General features: G+C 50.1%; 1 protein-coding gene across 1 annotated transcript in view; it reads left to right on the top strand.

Annotated features, from left to right (window-relative positions):
• The window catches only part of ano3 (anoctamin 3), a 313721-nt gene that overhangs the window by 135855 nt on the left and 154496 nt on the right, over positions 1 to 23370 (top strand). The window contains exon 13 of the mRNA XM_038808322.1: positions 5319 to 5415. Within this exon, the coding sequence (XP_038664250.1) occupies positions 5319 to 5415 (97 nt within the window). The remainder of the gene's footprint in view (positions 1 to 5318; positions 5416 to 23370) is intronic.

Raw genomic sequence — 23370 nt, 5'->3', positions numbered from 1 at the left:
TCCAAGAGGAGAATTTCAATACATATAGATCTTTAATAGCCATGAGACTGGACGTTTGATACACCAGTGAGGTCACACTTAGGTGAACAAACCTGCGGTCAGTGATGTGGCCTGTGTCTGACTGATTCCTCACAATTTCCTTGGAAAAATGTATTCACTTTCCTTCAGAATTTTGAAAACTTAAATTAGCTGAAAGCAAATTACAATCTTCAATCTTCAATCCTTTAAATTCATGACACTTAGAATCCGCTCAGCACTGTGCCCTTTCTCAAGGGTGCTGGTATCTACTAGGTGACCATTCTGAACACAGTACTCCAGACGTTATCTTAACACTGCCTTAGGCAGCAACAACTTCTTTCGATTTGTCCTTTTTTGATATAGAATTCCTGGGGTGGGATTCTCCGGCATCTGGCGGGCGGGCCATACCGGCGGCAAAGAGTGGCATGAACCACTCCGGTGTCGTGCGGCCTGGAAGGTGCGGAATCCTCCTGTGGCGCTGGAGTGATTGGTGCCGCGCCAACTGGCGCTGAAGGGCCTCCGCTGGCCGGCACGAGTTGGCGCATGCGCAGGAGTGCCAGGGTGTTCCCAGAATCGCTGCCGTGATTCCTGCGCATGCGCAATGGGTTTCTTCTCCGCGGCGGCCACGGCGGAGCTTCACAGTGGCCAGCACGGAGGGAAAGAGTGCCCCCACGGCACAGGCCCGCCCGCAGATCTGTGGGCCCCAATCACGGACCAGATCACCGGGGTGCCAGATTCCCCCCCCCCCAAGGACTCCGCAGGCGGCCCGCAGAGCCAGGTCCCGCCGGTAAGAAGCTTGTGTAATTTACGCCGGCAGGATTGGCCAAAAAAGGGCGGCCGCTCGGCCCATCACGGAGCGGAGAATCGCCGAGGGGGACCGCTGCCAACGGACTCCGACCGGCGCAGCGCGATTCCAGCCCCCACCAAAAAACAAGCACCGGAGAATTCATCAGCCGGCATCGGGGCGGCGGGGTGGGATTTACGCCGCCCCCCGGCGATTCTCCGGCCCGGCGGGGGGGGGGCCATAGAATCCCGCCCCTGCAGTGCAGAAGGAGGCTAATCAACCCATCGGGTTAACACTGAGTCTCTGAAAAAGCACGTTACCTAGACCCACTGCCCCCTCCACCCTGCCCTATCCCTGTAACCCCACATAACCTGCACATCGTTGGACTCCCAAGAGGCAATCTAACATGGCCAATCCACCTAGCCTGCACATCGCTGGACTTGTGGGAGGAAACCGATGCACCCGGAGGAAACCCACGCAGACACGGAGAGAATGTGCTGACTCCGCACAGACAGTCACCCAAGGCTGGAATTGAACCCGGGTCCCTGGTGCTGTAAGGCAGCAGTGCTAACCAATGTGCCACCCTTTTTGCAATTATAAACACGTAGCTGAATTGCCTTTCTATAAACTTTTAACAAGCCCACTGCTGATTAATTAATGGAGGCATTCAATATGCCTTTCCAAATTATTTTCCATATAACATGAACTTTGTTATGATTCATCACTGTCAAATTCATTATTTTCTAATTACTGAATTACCTTTGGTTCCAGTTCACCTGAGGTCCGTGTCCTTCTGACTTTGCTTTTCACTTTGCTCCTTCTTTATTCCATCAACTCCAATGAGCTAATTTATGATCGCTTCATAAGGAGCTGCAAAGCTGTCACATTTTAAACTGTTACAGCAAATTCACCAGGCTTGCATTTCACGTGTAATGACGATTGATGACTGCTGGTCAGGTTTCGGGGGAATTATCTCAAAACGCAAACTCGGCTTTCCCAAGGTGACGAAAATGTAATATTTTCTTCCGCCTCATCATGCTCAATAGGGCCGGCTGCTTAGCCATCCAGCCATGGGCCTATTTCACATCACCGACACAGGAAACAGATCGCATAGGTCTTCCAACTCTCTCTTGTTTCTCTGCAGTGCTGAGCTCCCATTGTAGGTTAGGCAACATGCAGGCTCGGGTCAGAGCTGGATGCTGCGGGGTGAGAGTTTGAAGGTGCTGTTCCGTAAATGTTCAAGAAAAGGTGACTTACACCAACCATATTTAGGATGCCAATCATCGGAGAATGGAATTCTACATCAAGGTGATAGCAAAGTACCATGACTGCCTCTCTGATAAAGCATTCGTGGTGACAAGGCCATAGAGCTCTTCGGGAATGTCTAAGCAATGGGAAAGTAGTCCCTAATCACAGCTCCTCAAATATCCCCTTGGATTGGGTCAACTGCACAGAGTGGTGTAAGTCACGATGTCCCTTTTTGGCTCATATGTCAGTTGATACTGTTCCCGCTCCTATCTCCTTGAGAACTGTCCCCCCTCACCTTCAAATCTGTCATGTAGAGGGCAGCACGGTGGCGCTGTGGGTAGGGCTGTTGCCTCACAGCGCCACGGTCCCATGTTCGATCCTGGATCTGGGTCACTGTCCGTGAGTAGTTTGCACATTCTCCTCGTGTTTGCGTGGGTTTCACCCCCACAACCCAAAAGATGTGCAGCGTAGGTGGATTGGCCACGCTAAATTGCCCCTTAATTGGAAAAAATGAATTGGGTACTGGAAATTTATTTAAAAACAATTTGTTGTGTAGATGGTAACGTATTGGCATGGATAGAAGATTGGATGGCTGACAGGAAATAGAGAGATGGCACAAATGGGTATTTTTCGGGTTGGCAGGATGTAACCAGTGGTGTACCACAAGGATCAATCCTGGGGCCTCAACCTTTTACAATTTATATAAATAGTCGGATGAAGGGACCAAAGGTACTGTTGCAAAACTTACTGATGGCACAAATGTAGGTCGGGAGGTAAATTGTGAAGAGGACAGAAAGAGACTACAAAGTAAGGGGCTGGTTTAGCACAGTGGGCTAAATAGCTGGCTTGTAATGCAGGACAATGCCAGCAGCGCGGGTTCAATTCCCGTACAGGCGCTGTTGTGGTGACTAGGGGCTTTTCACAGTAACCTCATTGAAGCCTACTTGTGACAATAAGTGATTATTATTATCAATATAGACAGATTAAGTGAGTGGGAAAAGACCTAGTCACAGGAGTGCAATGTGGACAAATGCAAAATTCTCCATTTTGGCAGGAAGAATATAAGAGCATATTATCTAAATAGTGATATTGCGGAGGTCTGAGATTCCGGATGATCTGGGTGTCTGAATGCATGAATCACAATAGGCCGGTATACAGGTACAGCAAGTAATTAAGAAAGGCAATAAAATATTATTGTTTACTGTGAGGGTAATTGATTGCGTATGTAGGGAGGTTGTGCTTCAGTTGCAGTACTGAGACCATATCTGAATATTTATGTCCCATATTGGGTCACTTATTTAAGGTGAGAGACAAATGCATTGGAAGAATTTCAGGGACTAGTACCAGCCATGGGTGGGTTGTCGTACGAGGAATGATTGGCCTGGTTAGAATTGCATCTGCTGAAGTTCAGAAGAGTAAGGGGTGACCATTAAGATGCTGAGGGATCTTGACAGGGTGGATGTGGAGAGGATGTTTCCTCTTGTGGGGGAACTTAGAACTTGAGGGCACTGTTCAAGTTTTCGGGGTTAGGCAGGAATATGGGGTTAAGGTTAGAACCCTTGTTCTAGAATCAGATCATCCATGTTCTGATTGAATGGCGGGGGCTGGAATCGCGCTGCGCCAGTCAGGGGCCGTTGGCAGCGATGCCCATTTGGTGGGGAGGGGGGAGTTGTTACCAGTCAGAGAAAAGGTTTCTTGACTGCTTCATGAGAAATAAGCAAAGTCAAGGGCTGTATTAAACTGCCAGGCAACCATGAAAGTACTGGGCCAGTTAATTAATCCTGGCGTGGCAAAGAAACAGGGCCTGAAAGCACAGGTGGCAATAAATCATAATGCGCAGTTTTGCAAAGCCCCGGAATGGCCTTGTCCCCACTGTCATAATATACACCAGTATATCACGGTGCAGACACACACTGATGGACACACACAGGGACCAATCAACATGTACAAACACCGCAGCCAATCACCAGTTAGAATACACACACTATAAAGGCAGAGGGCACCATGGTTCCTGCTCATTCTGGGTGCTGCCTCTGAGTGTAACAAGAACTCATCCAGCCCAGCACAGACTCACAATACATGCTGAGAGAATCAACTGGTTCGGACAAGGCTTAGGTCTCTAGTTTAAGTTCGCATCATTTAGACCCACAGTCATCGTGTGTTAGTTAGTTAGAAGCAGTTAATAAAATTGAGTTGAACCTTCATCAGTGTTGGAAGTGTCTGTTCATCTCTCAAGTCTACACTAGCCAACACTCCGGCCACTGTGCGTCTGGCGTGTTTTGAAGGTGCAGACCAGTGCCATTACCCTGTAGGTGTGCACTAGAGAAAAATGCAGAGCTGGGCAGCATCCCTTTCAGGATGTCAAATTGCAACATATAATGAGACACACAGCCTGGAGCAATGACAGCATTCTGCATCACAGGCACTACTTGCCCAAGGAATCCCAAGCTGGTAGTTGACATCATGACCTCTGCTCCTGCCTTCTGTTTACCTGTGCTTCTGACACTCAGAGTTTTATCGATTTAACAGGACTTATCCTTTGTTGACAAGATCATGTTCTGTTCTGTTCAGTGACATGGCAATGATCACAGTGCTTCGAATACTGGTCTCACTTCCCTTCATAGTTCCCAATATGCCATCCTGCACACCCTGACTTTTTCCTACATTCTCATCTTGTTGAAATCGGGACCCCCCCCCCCCTATTCTTACACACTCTGGTTTGAAACCTTGAGGATATTCCGACCTGTTTCAGCTTTTCCTTGCCCCGTGAATCTTCAACCATCTTAAATCCAGACATGCTCCCAGCTAACGTCCAGCCCCACATTTGCTTCATTTTGTCCAAACTGCCTGGCATGATCAACTTTCGGCGCTTTGTCCTTGAGCTGCGTAAGCCTTTGTCCAAATCTTTTGGCATTTGGTGCTGTCCCCTGAGGTATCCTCCTGACAATCCTGCTGGAGGTTTGAGCACCCACTGTTTCCTGTTGATTTGCTTTAATGCACATACTCTCACGCAGATGTTGAATTGGAATCTGATATTGAGAGTAGTTCTTCTGTGTTGACATATATGAGGAGTTCCCACACGAACACAAATGTTGCTGCATGCCTTCCTGTTGCAAAATGATGGATCTCTTGCAAAGTGCCTGATGGGAAGTGTGCAGATGTAACGCACGTATGGCATTGCAGGGGCTTGAGGACATTTTTTGTTGACTCTATTGCATTCTGCATCTTAACGTGACACCTTACGATTTATTTTATTTTAATTTTCCAGCAGGGAGATCTGTGAAGCCAATGACATTGTCATGTGCCCGATGTGTGAACGCAATTGCCGTTACTGGAATTTGAGTGACAGCTGTGTCTTCGCCAAGGTAACTTCATTTCTATTGAACGTTTCCACTTGCGATGAAACTATTTCTCTGCGATAATGTTTAAAACGCTTCCTTTGTGTAGAATGGAGCTATTTCAAATGGCATTTATTCCCAAAGGCTCAGATTTTGTTAGACAAGGATATTAAAGGTCATGGGACCAAAAAGGGGTAGATAGGATTAAGATCCAGATGAGCCATGTTCAGTTGACTGGCAGAATACGCCCCAGGGCTTGTTTGACCTATTCCTGCTTGTACGTTTTATAATTGCAAAGTCAAAATGAAATTGTAATCTGCATGTTGTTTGACTTTATTCTTCAATTGATATTACCGTAAGACCATAAGACAGAGAAGCAGAAGTAGGCCATTCGGCCCATCGAGTGTGCTCTGCCATTCAATGAGATCATGACTGATCTGAGGTGATAACTCTCAACTCCACTATCCCGCCTTCTCCCCGTAACCCTTGATCCCCTCACTGATTAAAAATCTTGAACACAATGACCCAGCCTCCACAGCTCTCTGTGGTAAATAATTCCTGAGATTCATTATCCTCTGAGAGAAAAGAATCCTCCTCACGCCTGTCTGAAATGTGTGAACCCTTACTCTGAGGTTATGCCCTCTGGTCCTAGACTTTCCCACAAGAGACAACATCTTCTCAGTATCTACCCTGTCAAGCCCACTCAGAATCTCAATAAGGTTCCCTCTCATTCTTCTAAACTCCAATGAGTCCAGGCCCAACCTATTCAGCCTCTCAGAAGAAGAAAACCCCTCCATATCCAGGATAAACCTAGTGAACCTTCTCTGAACTGCTGACAATGCCAGTATATCATGTCTTCGATAAGGGGACCAAAACCATCCACAATATTCCAGGGGTGGTCTAACTAGTACCTCGTATAATTTTAACAAGGCTCTCCTATTTTTATACTCCAATCCCTTTGAAATAAAGGCCAATGCTCCATTTCCATGTTGTGTTTCTTTCCCGTGGTACCATCCACATTATGTTATTTGGAGAGCATTCCGTTTCTGAAAAAATGTTTCCAATTAATGGGCAATTTAGCGTGGCCAATCCACCTACCCTGCACATCTTTGGGTTGTGGGGGTGAGGCCCACGCAGACACGGGGAGAATGTGCAAACTCCACACGGACAGTGACCCAGGCGGGGCTGGGATCGAAGCCGGGTCCTCGGCGCTGTGAGGCAGCAGTGCTAACCATTGCAGCAACCTATTGAGAGAGTATTTAATCACATTTATAGCATAAATACAAATACTGCAAGGATTAATACATACTATATTAACAGTACATAGAATATAGAACATACAGAACAGAACATAGAACATAGAACAGTACAGCACAGAACAGGCCCTTCGGCCCTCAATGTTGTGCCGAGCCATGATCACCCTACTCAAACCCACGTATCCACCCTATACCCGTAACCCAACAACCCCCCCCTTAACCTTACTTTTATTAGGACACTACGGGCAATTTAGCATGGCCAATCCACCTAACCCGCACATCTTTGGACTGTGGGAGGAAACCGGAGCACCCAGGGGGAAACCCACGCACACAGGGGGAGGACGTGCAGACTCCACACAGACAGTGACCCAGCTGGGAATCGAACAGGGGACCCTGGAGCTGTGAAGCATTTATGCTAACCACCATGCTACCCTGCTGCCCCAAAGAATGGAAGATTTCCTTCCCTGAAGTGAACCAGATGGGTTTTTTTTTTTGCAGCAATCAGTTCCTGGTTATCATTAGTCTTTTAATCCCAGATTTTTTATTGAATTCAAATGTCACCATCTGCCAAGGTGAGATTCGAACCCAGGACCCCAGAGCATTACTCTGGGTCTCTGATTAATAGTCCAGTGACAATACCACTACGCCACCGCCTTATTAGTAAGGAGGTCATTCGGCCCATCGAGTCTGCACCAGCCCACTTAACCCTCACTTCCACCCTATCCCCGTAACCCAATAACCCCTCCTAACCTTTTTGGTCACTAAGGGCAATTTACCGTGACCAATCCACCCAACCTGCATGTTTTTGGACTGTGGGAGGAAACCGGAGCACCCGAAAGAAACCCACGCGGACACGGGGAGACAGTGACCAAGCGGGGAATTGAACCTGGGACCCTGCCGCTGTGAAGCAACAGTGCTATCCACTTGTGCTACCCTGCTGCCCTAGATATGTCTGGTATATGATGGGTCGAATGGCCCCGTTCTGCACTTTGTAATAATAATAATCTTTATTATTGTCACAAGTAGGCTTACATTAACACTGCAATGACGTCACTGTGAAAATCCCCTAGTTGCCACGCTCCGGCATTTGTTCGGGTACACAGAGGGAGAATTCTGAATGTCTAAATGGCAATTCTGTAAAATAATTTATCCTAATGGTCATACGGCAGCCATTTTTAAATTCCGGTATAAGTGGTACAGTATTAAGAACAGATGCCATCTCTGATTGAACGGGAACGGGAGAACATAACCCAAATTCCCCGGAACAGTTGTTTTGCATCTTTATTCAAAGATCCAGTTACGGACAGCTACGTAGAATTGTACAGAACGCAAGGCACAAAAACTGGACATTCGTCTGAACTGATCTTGTTGATGTTTATGCTTCACACAACTGAAAGTGTCTTCTCGATATCCGCCCGGTCAAAACCCTTGCTAACTCCAAAGACCCCGATTAGCTCACCCCTCTGCCTTCTTTTCTATAGAGAATGCATCCTGTTCCACCTTTCCCAGCAGTCATTGCCCCTCAGTGCTTGGTGTCATGCTTCTGAAGGCTAACCTTGTCTGGGTAAATAGACGCAAAGGCACAGTGATAATTAAACATTGGGAAACAGTTAAAGGGACAATTCAACATGATCAAAAAAAAATACAGACCCTTAACATAAAACTCAGCAAGAAAGATCCATGTGTGACTTCCTAAAAAAGTTAAGGATAGTATTAGATGAAAAGAATATGCTTATAATGTTGTGATGAATGATCATTGGGGACATACGTTTCGGAGAAGAACCAGATAATTCCATCTTTAGAGCCTGCAACATCACTTGATAAGATTATTTCTGACCTGATCAAATCCACTTTTGTATCTGCCCGTCCATAGCACTTGACTTCGAAGGTCAGCCTGCAGTGGACAAGCCAGAAAGAAACTATAACCTGCTGGGGAGGTGGGCGAAGCTTGGTGATGGCGAGACTTTCGCCTCTCTGTGGGGGGCAGTCCCACTCGCGAGGGCTGCTGGCCAATCAGATTGGTTGGCGGCTCTCACAGTCCCGTCAGCGCCAGCGCTGAGTAGTGGGCACTGCTGGAACTGCAGGAAGGAGCGCAAAGGAGAACGATGGCTGCCTGAGAAAGGGCAGGCCCAGGCCTTCAGGGTGGGGAAGGATCCGGGAGACTGGGCATGGGAGAGGGAGGGGTGGGGGCTGAGTTTCTGAGGGCAGGCAGTGTGAAAGGAGGGTGGAGGTTGATATGTTGGAGGGGTGTCCCCCGATGCACACAAGGCAACCCTCAAATGAGATGGCCCCTTTACTCCCTGCCTCTATTCATCCTGGTCACGAACAACGACTGCCCACACCCAGCCCACCTGCACACGCCAACCTTATTATGGCATGGGCAGTGTCTGACCGTATACAACCGGCTTGCTAATGAGCTTAATTGACCTTTAATTTTTTATACATGGTGTGCAGGCTGCTAGTTTTGGTACATGCCCACCTAGCGCATTATGGGGGTCCGCTCAAGTGTAAACAGGAAGGTGGTGGGCTAACCACCAGACATATTCCACCCCCTCTCACCCACCAAAATCACGTTTGGCGGCGGCTATAACGTCCCGACCATCATATGTGCGGGCAAATATAAATAAACCAACAGTTCATCATGTCATGGTTGACTGAAGTTTATCAAAGTTTGTACATTCTTATCGTTGAACCAAGATTACATTGCAATGCAATTCTACAACTTGTGCGCAACGATAATATGGACGTGAGGGCAGCACGGTAGCACAGTGGTTAGCACAGTTCCTTCACAGCTCCAGGGTTCCAAGTTTCATCCCCGGCTTGGGTGACTGTCTGTTCGGAGTCTGCACGTTCTCCCCGTGTCTGCGTGGGTTTCCTCCGGGTGCTCCGGTTTCCTCCCACAGTCCAAAGATGTGCAGGTTAGGTGGAGGGGCTATGATAAATTGTCCTGAGTGTCCAAAAAGATGAGGTGGGGTTACTGGGTTACGGGGATAGGATGGAGATGTGGGCTTAAGTAGGGTGCTCTTTCCAAGGGCCGGTGCAGACTCAGTGGGCCAAATGGCCTCCTTCTGCACTGTAAATTATATTAAGAAGTCTTACAACACCAGGTTAAAGTCCAACAGGTTTGTTTGAATCACTAGCTTTCGGAGTACTGCTCCTTCCTCGGGTGAACGAAGAGGTATGTTCCACCTGAGGAAGGAGCAGTGCTCCGAAAGCTAGTGTTTGAAACAAACCTGTTGGACTTTAACCTGGTGTTGTAAGACTTCTTACTGTGCTCACCCCAGTCCAACGCCGGCATCTCCACATCATGTAAATTATATGATCTATGATGGCTGGAATTTCATTTGAAACACAATAAAAGTAAAATTAATTTTGGACAATTGATTGAACTAGGATATATTGTTGTCTAATGCCAGATACTCAGTGTTATATTATTTGAAAGGATTGTCAGCAACTAGCTAAGAGCAAGAGCCATGTCTTTCCATTGACTGAAATTTGAAAATCAAGACAAAATATACTGATTTTAAAACTGGGATTAGATCATTGGGATCCTGTCTGCAATTTGATAATTCTATATGTAGCTTACTCCATTTAAAGTAAAAACCACATTAGCACCATTTATTGCCAGTGAATATGGTTTTGTCGAATGTTTAAGGTTGCTGAAAGATCCGAGAGCGTGTTTCTCCTTCTGAATTCGGCTCATGGTGAAATTGCATCCCATCGGGCCAGATTTTCCTGTTGGAGGTGAGAACGAGGAGGTGGGTTCAGTTCTGGTTTCCGAGCCCGGCCCTGACGCCAGCAATTTTCATGGAGTTCAGGTGTTAATAACCCCTGCGGGTGGGCCTGCTCCCATTTAGTGGCTGGAGAGGGGGTCAGGAATGAAGGCTGGACACCACATTGTGACCCAAACCACTAGCCATTGGGCGGGACTAACCGGCTGTTCGCGGCAGAGGGACATTCCGGTCCCACGCCGGCGCACGGGTTTCCCCGGCGACGAGAGGCGCAGTCACCGGGATAATCCCGTTGGCAACGGCAGGGCGGGTAGATTTTGCTGGCGGACCGCCTCCGAAAGCACGCGGCGGGTTGGTAAATCCCGCCTATTGCTGTGGCTGCCGTCTGCGCCACACTCGTTAGCGAGTGATCGACAAAGAAGGTGTTCAACGACATGAAAGGATCTTCAAAGTGGCCATTGCAAAAAGTTGGGAAAGCTGATTATGAACACTTTATTAGTGCTCAATTCTTTCTCTAGTCCAAACTTCCACTCTTTTGCATTAAATAGAACTTCATCAGCATTACTACCCCTGTTGCCGTCAGTCTGGAGTTAGTCAGCTTCACAGAGCTCCGAGCAGCTGTCCATCCCCATGAAGGTACAGGAGGCCAGAGTGCGAGCTTTTTATGAACTCCCTCATTGCGTCTTACAGTCCAATTGACGAGGCAACGTGGAAGGAAGAGGGGATGATATCTTGGAGAGGTGGCCCCAATGCACACTGGCCACCCCTCGAATGACGTGGTCCCTGTGAAGATATGCATAAGCAATCATGTAAATAGTCATGTATACAAACTTCAACCAGCAGGTGGCAGGAGAGAACAACCACGTGACACTGTTACACCAGGGAGTCTGGAGATAGTTGTCGCAGTGGATTTGCAGTCGCTCTTAGATATTTCATAATAGTTAGTCGTTTTTGATAATTTTCTTATGGTTATCTAACCCACGTTATTTTTAAAAAAAAACATTTAATTAGTCAGGAACTAAACGCTCTCTCGTGCACTTATCCCAACCGGCCACGCACCCGAACTTAACAGTCCCCTTTCATTCCTGCCTTTTTCCAACCAGGCCACAAATAAAAACGACCTGCCTACTGCCGCCCTCGCCAACTATATTATGGCACGGGTAGTGTATAGCCCTGGTCAATAGGGGGTAGCACGGTGGCTCAGTGGGTTGGCATTGCTTCCTCGCGGTGCTGAGGTCCCAGGTTCGATCCTAGCTCTGGGTCACTGTCTGTGTGGAGTTTGCACATTCTTCCCATATTTGCATGGGTTTCAGCCCCCAGAAACCATTGCAGGTTAGGTGGATTGGCCACGCTAAATTGCCCCTTAATTGGAAAAAATGAATTGGGTACTCTAAATTTATGAATTTAAAAAAAACCTGGATAATGGCTTGATAACAAGTGTAATTAATATTCATTTATTTATTTAAATATGGTAGGCAGGCTTTGGCGCCTGTCCACCGCTTGTATTACAGGGTCTGCTCGGGGGTAAGAGGGAAGATGGTGGGTTAGCCACCCGATTAATGAGACGGCCGACTTCACCCACCTTCCCACTCCCCCCACTCTCCCCGCTTCTCCTCCCCCATACTAATCCTGCCCCCCAGTCCGTCCTTGGGAAAACCATGAGTCAGGAACAGACGTGGCAGGCCAGGACACGTCACATTTCTTTTCTGTCCCACCTCTATCCTGGAAGGGGAAACCTAGCCCGAAGGAAGTTTGGATGGTGTTACGGTTTACAAAAACGTGCGCTCATAGAAGCACTGCAGCCTTTAGCTGACTCTTTGGATTTAAAATCAGATGTACCCTCTTGGAATATGTGTTTGACAACATGACAGTTATTTAATTCAGAAACTCTGTACCTGAATTCCATTTGTTTGATGACAGAATGGTTTCTGCTGAAAATATTGCCCGACGAGAAATTCCACCTCTTGCCAAGGGGCGGGATTCTCCGGGCTCCCAGCCCCGTGTTTCTCGGGTGCACACCTTCCCCTGGCAACACGATTCAGTACTCCCACCACTTGTCAATGGGATTTGCCATTAAAGCCACCCACGCCCCACCGGGAAACCCGCGGGAGCGGATGTGCTGTCGGCGAGAACAGGCCGGGTTTTTTGGGCATTCTATCAGTTTACCGGATCAGTAGCAGTACCAGGTTCAAGTCCCAGCAAACATGGGAGCTCTATGATACGTCATCCACACTGAAACTGGGCTGTGAATAATGGAACCACATAGGGGCAACCGAACGGAAAAGTTACTGAGTGTTATTTGTTGCGGGTTTTGCTGGATGTTTCCTGTCAGCTCTATCGTCAGGTTCCCCACTGCTATCTAACCACACTGAGTCACTTTTTTGGACCGGTTTAGCCCACACTTAGGGCGCAATTTAACTAAATGGGAACATAGTCCCATAGCGAGGCGCTTAACCCCATGTCTCCTAGCGTTCGCAGCGTCAAGGAACACAACGCCATTAAACGGCATTCGTGTTAGGCAGGGGGCCTCAGCCGGGAATGCACAGCCTAGGCTGCACTTAAAGCCCCAGTTTCCACACTGAGGAGCTCCGCTCGCCGGAACTCCTCAGTGTAGCGACGAGAGGGCATTTAAAAGTGGCATCCTGACCTTTGGAGCCCCTGTCACAACCCCCGACCCCCCCCCCCCCCCCCCCCCCCCCCCCCCCCCCCCGGCTCCCCTAAAGACCCAATGCACTAATGGGTGGGTCCTGTTATGTCCTGCCCCCCCCCCCCCCCAAACTCCCCCAACACCCGCACAGGGCGCCCGCACCCCAATCGCCGCTTGGCACATTGACAGAGCCAGGCTGGCACCCAGGTGGCATTGCCAGGGTGTCCCAAGTGGCATAAAAAATGCCGAGGTACCACCCTGCTCCATGTGCCTGGGAGCCGCCGATCCCCTGGGAGACCCCCACAAGTGTTGTCTATCGGGTCCCCATTTGTGGAGGCCAGTTGTGAACGGAGCCCGAGGTCTCCAAGGCAAAGGAGATAGTCTCGCTCCAACATGCAGATTTGCCAAAACGTGATCCTGCCCACAATGGGCGGGATCTTTGCGTTCTGGGTTAACTTGGGCTTTGTTGTGGAATGCATGGAGTTTAGCAACCAGAGGCTGGATTCTCCGCAGCCCCGCACCAAAATCCCGTTTGGCGCGGGAGCGGAGAATCAACTTTCAAGCCAAAATCGGGCCTGGCACCAGTCCGGCGATTCACCGGGACCTGAGAATCGGCGTGTTCGCGGAGTACTCGGCGCGACTGGGGGGCCATTGCCAGAGGCCCGCTCTGCAATCCTCCGCTCCCATCCGGCCAAGTTCCCGACAGCACGGTTACAACCACCTATTGCCGTTCGGGAACCTCGAGTGGCAGCTGCGGACTCAGTCCTCGACCACCCAGGTGGGGGGGGGGGAGGGTGGATCGGGCACCGGGGGGGGAGGGGCCTTAAGGGTCACTGGGGGACAGATTGGGTTGGACGGAACTTTGGCCGCGCGGCCGATCAGGGGCCTGCATTTTCCAGCTTCCTTCGTGGTCCGAGTCCGCCACAGTGCTGGGCACGGCCGCCACCGCGCGCATGCACGGTCTCCAGACCTCGAAACCGGACGTGCGGGGGCCCGTGTCTGCAGCTAAAGCTGCGTGAATCACTCGGGGCCTCTGCCAGCCCCCTGCAGGTGAGTGAATTAGCTTATCTTTTTTTGAGGAAACTCGGGAGTGAAACGCCAGTGTTTTTACGCTGGCGTGGGGACTTACTCCCAGTTTGACAGAATCCAGCCCAGAGTCTTTGGAATAACTACATGCCGTCTCGCAAGAGGTTACGAATCAGGAAGATCCCAGGAGCGGGATCTCTTGGCTTCTATCGGCCATGCTGCACCGTGGCGAGCAGCCTTTCAGGCAAAGCGTGGCCGATCGATAGACTTATTTTCATCACTGGGGAGCTAAACTCACTGGCCAGACTGAATCCTCAGAGATCGGGTGGCTTTTTGAAAGGGGTGCCCCAATCTCTAAGTGAGCTTGTCCCCCCCCACCCCCCCCCCCCCCCCACCCCACCAATGGGCGCTGTCACCAACCCCCCCCCACACCGCTCCACTCATGGACATTACCCCACACCCCTCCAAGTGAGAACACCCTGCACAGTGCCCCACCTTTTCAGGTTTTCCCATGCCCCCGTTCCAGTCCACCCACTTCTAGGACCCTCACCCTTCACGTAACCACAACCTTTCAGGCGCCCCTTCATACCCGCCCTGCAACCCCTCCCTTCATGCTCCCCCTCCCTCTTCCTTTTATGGGCATGGTCCCATTCAGGCCTTGACCCTTGGCAGTGCCACCCTGGCACCCAGGCAGTGTTCCTGTTGGCTTTGCAATGTCACCCAGGCACCTTGGCAGTGCCAGGGTAGCAGTGCCAAGGCACCAGCTGGGCAGTGCCAAGGTGCCCACATTCCAAGGGGAGGTCATGGGGACACTCTGCATTATCCCTGGCCAACCAGTAGCCTCTGATGGCCTGGGAAACCCCCTTGGGTGCCGTTCCCCCGGTCCACATTTGTGTGGACCAGTACTGAACGGTGCCGAGCTGGGCTCTTCCTTGGGAAGTCTGTTAGATGGTGGGAGGCCGGTAAATCGCAGGTGAGTAGGCCTTAGTAGGTTTAAAACCTACTTAAGTGCGCACGGCTTGGTCCCACCCATTCTATACGGGATTTTGGTCGCACTGCCTCGTGCGACTTGGGTAGATTCCATGAGGCGTAGTGGCTGCCGGTAAGCCCGCGGGAGACCTTACGTGGCATCTACCACGTTGTGCTCCTGGTCGGGCACGAGGTAGCCAGTAGATCACGCCCGTTGTGCTTAGGGGAATGACAACTCTCTCTCTCTGCCTCACCACGAATACCCATTGAACTTTGTGCAGGTGCAGCTTTTGTGTGGAAGTATTGAACTAGCTGCAGATATTAATGGGTGGCATGGTGGCACAGTGGTTAAAGCTGCTGCCTCACAATGCCAGGGACCGGGTTCAATGTCAGCTTTGGGTGACTTGGTGGAGTTTGTACGTTCTCCCCGTGTCTGCGTGGGTTTCCTCCGGGTGCTGTAGTTTCCTCCCACAGTCCAAAGATGTGCAGGTTAGGTGGATTGGCCATGCTAATCTGCCCCTTAGTAACCAAAGGTTATGTTATGGCGATAGGGCATGTGACTGGGCCTCGATAGGGTGCTCTTTCGTCGGGTAGGTGCAGACTAGATGGGCCGAATGGCCTCCTTCTGCACTGTAGGAACTCTATGTTCTATTGAGAGATTATTTGTTAATTACCTTTTCACAGTACAATGATTATTGCCTGTTGCCAGGCAACAATTCCGGCCCTGAAATATGAAAATGTGGGACGTCAATCTTTCAGGTTTTGAATCTTTCAGGAAGATTGGAAATATGCTCAAAAAAAATTTTAATTCACTTTTTTCTCATTTTTTCACCTCTCTCAATGAGACCCGGTTCTTTATTTCTCTTTTTTGTACATAATTTTAACATTGAATTCACGCCTAATAATCTCCCACACATATCGGTCACAATACAGATGTCTGCTGTACATTCCTGTGTGGTTTTATATTTCTCTTTGTGGTGAAAGAGTGTGTTTGTTGTAATCAGGCCGTGCTGAGCACTCTGTCAGCAGCAAGACACCGTTTGCATTGACTTTTCTTGACCTGTTTCTCCCAGTTACTCTTTTTATCCATTCGTCTGGGAGACTATCTTCTCCCGCCGGAGCTGAATCGCTCCTGATCCGAGCTCTCGCTGGGTGCGCAGTTCAGGAAATGAGCCCCAATCCCTTGCCATGCAAATTTATGCATGGTGACAGTTGCGAGGGATTCTCCCAAAGGGGCCGCCATTTTGAGCTTGCAGGCCGATAGCAAGGGCTGCCCCCCCCCCCCCCCCCCCCCTCCCCCGACCCCAGCAAAGCAATTCAACCCCCCCTTGAATTTTCTGGGCCACCCCTCCCGCAAAGTACGAGGGTGACCCGACACCCCACCCCACAAGAGACCCACTAATTAGAGAAACTTCCACCAAAGACCCTCCCCATAAGAGAGACCCTTTCCCAGGTGCCCCCATTACAGAGCCCCCTGCCAGGAAGCTGTGGAGCAGTGCAGACAGACACAGTGGAAAAAAATCACAGCTTTAAAACTCATCTGTGCAATACACCTGTTGGCTCAGGCAGAGGAAGCAACAACTGTCAATTCTTGGAAAGAGAAAACCATATCAGCTGGTTTAAACTCCCTCAGATCTTTCAGCTGCAACACATTCATTCATATCTCTTTGATGTTGATTTTACTGGGCTGTGATTGACAGCTTCAACACACTCCCAGCTGTCAGTATTGTTACATTCATCTCCCTTCAGGATTGAGTGGCTTTGAAGTGCCCAGCTGTGAAACTAACAGAAAGCACTTCACTGTCTTGATGAGGTCCAGGAGCTGTCAATCAGAGATTGATGTTTATAAACGTTGCGGTTAATTTTCACCCCAAAACAGAATTCATGCCAGGCGGCAAACAGTTTGCCATTCTCTCCCTGCACCATGCTCAAACCCCCCAAAGTGGGAAGTCACACAGGCACCATTCTGTATTGTTGTACAAAATCAGGGACTAGGCACCATGGACTCTGAGGGGGAGCGAGAAGGTGAGGAACCTTCTGCACTTACCTCCATGCAGCTCAAGAGCATCGTAGCTGCGAGCCTGGTGCTGTGGGGGTGGATCCTTCAAGGGAACTGGAGGTTGTGCTGTAGGGGACCAATTTGTTGGTCACCCTTCTTCAGCTGCGGTGGGGGGGAAGGGGGGGGGGTTGGGACGGCGGGAGGGGGGGGGGGGGGATTTGGGTATATGAAGCGTTGAAGCCATCTTTATTTCTTGTGAACACTCATGACAGAGCAAACCATAGTCTGCTCCACAAGAGTAACAGGACAGAGCCACGCTGCTTGTCTCGGGAAATTCCATTTTACCCGCCCTTTGTACAAGCCCATTTCAAGTCCATTCCAGTCCCAATCCCTGTTCCACAATCACCCTGTTCCCCATCCAACCTTCCAGGTGTGTATGTGCCATCAGAGCAGGGTGACGGGCCTGAGTTGGCACTGCCAGCGGGTCACTATTCAAGGCAGGAGGGAGGTGAGCCCTCACAGTGAGGAAAGCTGTGGTGCTCCTCAGTTTGTGACTAAGCCTAATTGCTGTCTTTGTGCTGACAGTGCGCTGACTCCCTTCCACTGAGTGTGCATTCGGGCCACCTTATGTTGGATCATTGTTGAGAAGGTTGGGAAGGTGGGGATCGGGGCAGTCGGGAAGGGGAACGTCAGTGTCTAGTGAGTGATGGGAATTGCATTCCAGAATGTCCGTCGCTGGGGGTTTCTCTGCTCTCAACAGTGGCATCTCTTGTTTGGGGGGGGAGCGCTGTCGCAGGAAGTGAGTCCAGATTGGGTGAGAGACACACTCTGTTAGAAATCTTTCATATAAACTGTGGTTTATATGAATGGTGAGACTTTCAGTGACAATTAATCCATTCCCAAACCACGATTACTGACCTCACCAGTGCCCACTCAGTGCTCCTAAAGCTTCTTCATCTGCCGTGTTCTGGTGCTACACCTAGGCGTGACCCCAGGATGAACACCTGAGGTGGAGGCAGCCTGCTGCCTTCCACGCCCTGTGGCTTTGATGCCTTTGGCAGTCATCCTCAGGAGGGTCTGGAGCTGGAGGGGCCTGATCAACTTACCAGTGTCACAGATGACGTCATGGCACCCTGTTCTGCCCGCTGTCCTCGTGATGTGCTGGTGTTGGGAGGTGGCGGGCGGGGTGTGGTGGGGGGGCAGTCAGAGGAACTGGAGACCATTTGTGTTTCTTTGGTGGAAGGCCCCGGGTTGGGCTCCAGAGCTTCCTCCTCCTTCGGGGTACTCAAGGGCCTCTGGGTGATTCAATGGGACAGAATGGCAGCTGAGGTGAGCTCCAGAAGTCTTTGAGTCATTGGGCACCACCAGTCTTGGCAGCTCCCCATGGTCTACACCATGGTGTTGATGCTCTCAGTGATGGTTCTCTGTGACTGGGCCAAGCTCTGCAGTGCCTCTGCAATGTCCACCTGCTTCTGGGATAAGTCCCTCAGCGAATGGGACATGATGTCAAGGCCTTCAACCGTGGTCATCAGAGACCTAGCTGTGCCTTGGGCGCTACCACTCATGGCTCAGACAGCGTGCCCCATGCGTTCTACTGCGGTCACCGCCCTTGCAGTGTTGGCCTGGGTGCCTCGCATTGTTGAACCATCTCCTGCGCCTGAAGCCTTAGTGATTCCCCCAATCAAATTGCGGTCACTGGAATGTTGCTTACATCCTGAATCTCAGGGCTCTGACATCATCTCTAGCAGCTCAGGGAGAACCTTGTTCAGAGACTCAGCGTTTGGCTAAGACCCAGCGTCGCCACTTAGAATTTCCTGCCTCCACCCGATGTGCATCAGCCACTGTGTGGTGCTCACCAGATAGTGACCCGGATTCCTGTCTAATCTCGTACACAGAGTGTGTTTCTCTCCGATGGTGGAAGGTACGGGTTAAAGTTGTGATGCATTATCGGTGTGTCCCTCGGAGCTCTCCAAGGTGGTCTCTTTGGTGCTTGGGGAAGGGGGGGGGGGGTGCAGGAGGGCGACTCCAGATGGCCCGAACTCATCAGATGTTGAGCCTGGAAGACAATGGACATGGGTTCGGTGAAACGGAAGGACAAGGATCTGGGACATCAGCAACTCACTGGGTACAGGTCATCTGGATGAAGGTGCAGTGAATGCTCACTTCTCAGGTGCAGGCCAACCTTGCTTTTGGTCACTGCTCGCACCCCGGCCACTCGGCCATCTCCAAGGCTCTTTCCTCATAGGGGCTAAGGACTCACAACCCGGGCCCTTCCCCCCACATCTTCCCCCTCTGCCTCTTGTTATGGGTTATCTTCTCCTGCAGGGACAAAGAGAGGGTTTGCGAGCTGCATGCCTGATGAGTCTGGAGGTCTCTAGCAGGTGGCAGAGTTACCTGCAATGTGGGACAGCGGCGGGAGCCGAGAATCCGTCCTCCAGCATACGGCACGCCACCTCCCACTGCCAACAAACACGCGGTTGGGAGGCCGGAGAATCCCATATTTTCCTGAACATTGTCAGCCAGGACGGACCGGTTTACAAAGAGCTCCTGAAATAGGTGCTGAGCCACTATTTTCTATATTCACGGGGCAAACCATGGGCGGAATTCTCCGGTCCGCCAGGCGCACTTTCCTCCGCGGCCACGCCGACAACGGGATTGTCCGTTTCCGCAGCCGGCCAATGGGATTTCCCATTGCGGGGAAACCCGCGGCCGTGAGTGCATTGCCGGCGGAGTGCAGGATCGCGTCGACAGAGAATCCCGCTGCATGAGTTTCAGGTGAAGCCACCTCCTATTATTTCTTTGGCAGAGCGAATGAGATAGGAAGCAGAATATCGAGATGTACATCACCTGCCATATTACTCGATAAGGGGTGAGGAGTCAATGAATTTCAAAGCCCACATTCTTTCCCCCATTAATATTAATAACAATCCAGCCATTGCATTACAGTCGCTACATTAACAGACTCTGATGCTTTCAATTTCATTTTGATTTGAGCCCAGTATAGGCTGTTAGCATCGGCTTTGTTTCGGAATGTGCTTCAAAGAAAGCTGCAGTCATGTGGTGGAACTGATTTTAAAAAGATATGACAGAATCCTGGCACCCTATCCATGCCCACCTACAGGTTGCCAGCAGTACAGACCCTGCCATCTGTTGTACAATCGGCCACAATATATAATTACTGCAAAGATGACTTTTGGGAGGTAGTGCAGCTTTTATTTTAAGACACACACTTGTAACATGCTTTCTTTTAATTTGAGAACATAACCTGTAGAATTCAGCGAGTTGGCAGGCTGTTACCAACAGCAGGATTGGAGAGCCAGAGGTTTAATTTCACTTTAGTTTCTCCATTTAGCGATAGATCTCATTCATCGATGGGATGAACTGCTGGCGATTATCGGTAGGGGATCTTCACTGCATTGATGGCCCTTGTCCATTTCCTCCAAACAAAACAAAATGGTACAGATTGAGGCCCTGTGTGCCCAGCTTTGGACACAGAGGTGAGGCATGCGGTCCGGCGGGATTAACAGAGGATTAAGCGCAGAAATCACGGGGCTAGATATTTGACTCAGTAACGCCACCTTGTGGCATGATGCTACGGAGGCCAATCACCATATCCCGAGGGCAGGGTGTGCCCATTGACTGTCCTGCACGGAGTTACACCTGCACTTAGCATGTGCCACAAGGCCATCAATTGGCTTTATCCTGATGCCTCTTCGCTAACTGACACAAGGAGCTGGTTCTGCGTACTTATTTGTTCATCACTGCACAGATCTAGGGTGGGATTCTCCATCCCGCCGCTTTCTGGTGCGGCACGCCCCCACCGGCGGGGCGTGGGGGGGGTGGGGGGTCCTCCGACCTGGCGACTGGGGTTTCCCATTGTGGGCACTCCCACCCCGTCGGGAAATCCCACGGGGCGTGAGTGCGCTGCCGGCGAAATGGAGGATCCCGCTGACGGAGACTCCAGCCCCTGGTATGAGGCTTCAAGCTGGAATCTGCAGTCACCCCTCCTCACAGCACCAGGCACCCGCATTGGAGGTCAGGCCGCTTTCAACAACTGTTTCTATTGTAAAGTCTCTGGAAGAGGCTGAAGCTCTGCTCCGGGATTTTCCACAGAGAGGTTGCTGCATCCTCACAGGGGAAGGCAAAGGCTCCACCAGGTATGGCAATGCCTCTGGGTCTGTAGGATGGCAGAGGCTGCTGAGAGGTCTGCACGATGCCTCCTGCCAAGCTCTAGCCTGACTCCTCCATGTTCCAAGGCAGCCCAGCCAATGCACCCAGCACCTGGATGTGCCTGTGCTGAGCGCTGCCCACCACCATTCTCACCTCCCTTGCTCTGGCCTGGCTGCAGCCTCCCTGTGCCTGAATCGTTGATCACTTACTGATTCCAACTCAGCCCTAGACTCCAGGGCACGGGCGGTGCCAACATCTGGAATGGTGGCAGTGAAGAGCAGATCAGGTGATGGTGGGCCACACCTCAGTAGAGGTGTTGCTGGTGCTCTCTTTCTGGGAATCAGTAGACGAGGATTGATGTGAGGGAAGTGCAGGCTTGAAGCAAGAGGTCCAAGGTTACACCGTCATTAGCTTGCTCACTGTGCTAGACATCAGGATGGTGTGCCATATTGTCCTGCAAGAGAGGCGGGGGATGAATGTCAGTGATTGCCTATCACTGTGTTTGGGTGGTGTGCCCACCATAGCTGAATGGCCCGAAGTGTGTTGCGGCAGCAGGAGCTGAACGCGGGGCTGGCAGCGTTGGCAGGTGTGTAGGAGTGAGGTAGAATGCTTGGCTGTTCGACCTGAGGACTGAGTCCCCCGGGGGTGCTGTTGGCTGAGTCTTAGGGGAGTGGTGCATTGAGCAGTATGAGAGGGTAGTGCTGTGGTAAACAGGGGATAGTATGTGAAGATGCATTCACCCACCTTGACTACCTGTGTGAAGCCATTAGACCTCTTATGTGTTCCCTGTCCAAAGCTTTCTTTCTGTCCATCTCTGTCTCTCCCTTGACAAAATAGCTTAAAACCTACTTCTTCAATCAGCTGTTGAATGGCTCAGAACCACATTTGGCCCAGTCCGAATGGCTCAGAACCACATTTGGCCCAGTCCGAATGGCTCAGAACCACATTTGGCCCAGTCCGAATGGCTCAGAACCACATTTGGCCCAGTCCGAATGGCTCAGAACCACATTTGGCCCAGTCCGAATGGCTCAGAACCACATTTGGCCCAGTCTGAATGGCTCAGAACCACATTTAGTCCGGTTACTTTCTTTTGATATATTAAAGGTGCCACAAAAATATATGTTTTTATGTAATTTCCCACGTAAATTTGTTTTTACTGCAATAGAATTGTTTTAGAGAGCACTTGGAACCACGGCCTCAAACTGGCTAAGATACGGAAAAGCTTTACAACAAATGAGATACGCGGTAACATCGGAACATAAGCGCAGGAAAATAAGTTGGCAAACGATGATCACATACACTTTATTTTGCAAGTTTGGTTGCAAGCGTTTTCGATTTGTACATGATTAGTTAGGAACGTCACACGTCTCACAGGAATGATTATATTATGATCCGTTAATAATTAATGGAGCATCTCTCAGCAAGACGACAAATTGAGCTGGGGATGGAGTGCAAATGTGCCTCACAGTGCGAGTCCTGATAATAAGGCAACATCGCATAAAGCATACCAGTAACTATTTAAAGATTTCAGACTTCTGAGAAAAGTGGCAGGAGGTGAAAAATAAATGATTTAAAAAAAATTAAAGGACATTTAAAATACATTAACAAAAGTCAGCAGGGCAATGAAAGGAAATTAAGACTTTACAATTCCCCTGTCTTTCACACTTTCCATTGACTTTATTATGGCGAAACAAATAATGAAACTCAGCCCACAGATAAGCTATTATATAATCTCTAAAAACCGCAGGGAATACTTGGGTTTTGCCAATGTCATACTGTGTTTGAATGGGAAGGAGTAGTGGGTAGCTTGGTCTAATTTCTGACCTTCATTTCTCCATTCCTTTCATTCTGTCATCTTCTCCGTTGGCATTCCCCCCCCCCCCTCCCTCCCCCTTCCGCAGGGAATCTGCACGACTTTCCCTTTGCACCTTTGCCGCGACCTGTGTCAACTCAACATCTGGTTGATGCAACTCTTAAAACGTTCGTGGAAATCTTTCACATCGAACCGTGTTGCGAAAATAAATGAGTATTTGTCAAGCAGACTGCCCCCTGCAGGTTGAAATCAGAGCAGCGGCAGGTTCAGAGTGCGAGCAAAGGTGACCTTATTCGTTGCCGATTGCTTCACCAGCAAATCAAAGCTGCCTGTCTCGTGGAACCTCTATGAAACGTGGGGATAGTAAATGG

The sequence above is a fragment of the Scyliorhinus canicula genome, chromosome 9, assembly GCF_902713615.1.
Source record: "Scyliorhinus canicula chromosome 9, sScyCan1.1, whole genome shotgun sequence".
Lineage (NCBI taxonomy): Eukaryota > Metazoa > Chordata > Chondrichthyes > Carcharhiniformes > Scyliorhinidae > Scyliorhinus > Scyliorhinus canicula.
The sequence above is the reverse complement of the archived record's forward strand: the minus strand, read 5'-3'. Positions and strand labels throughout refer to the sequence as shown.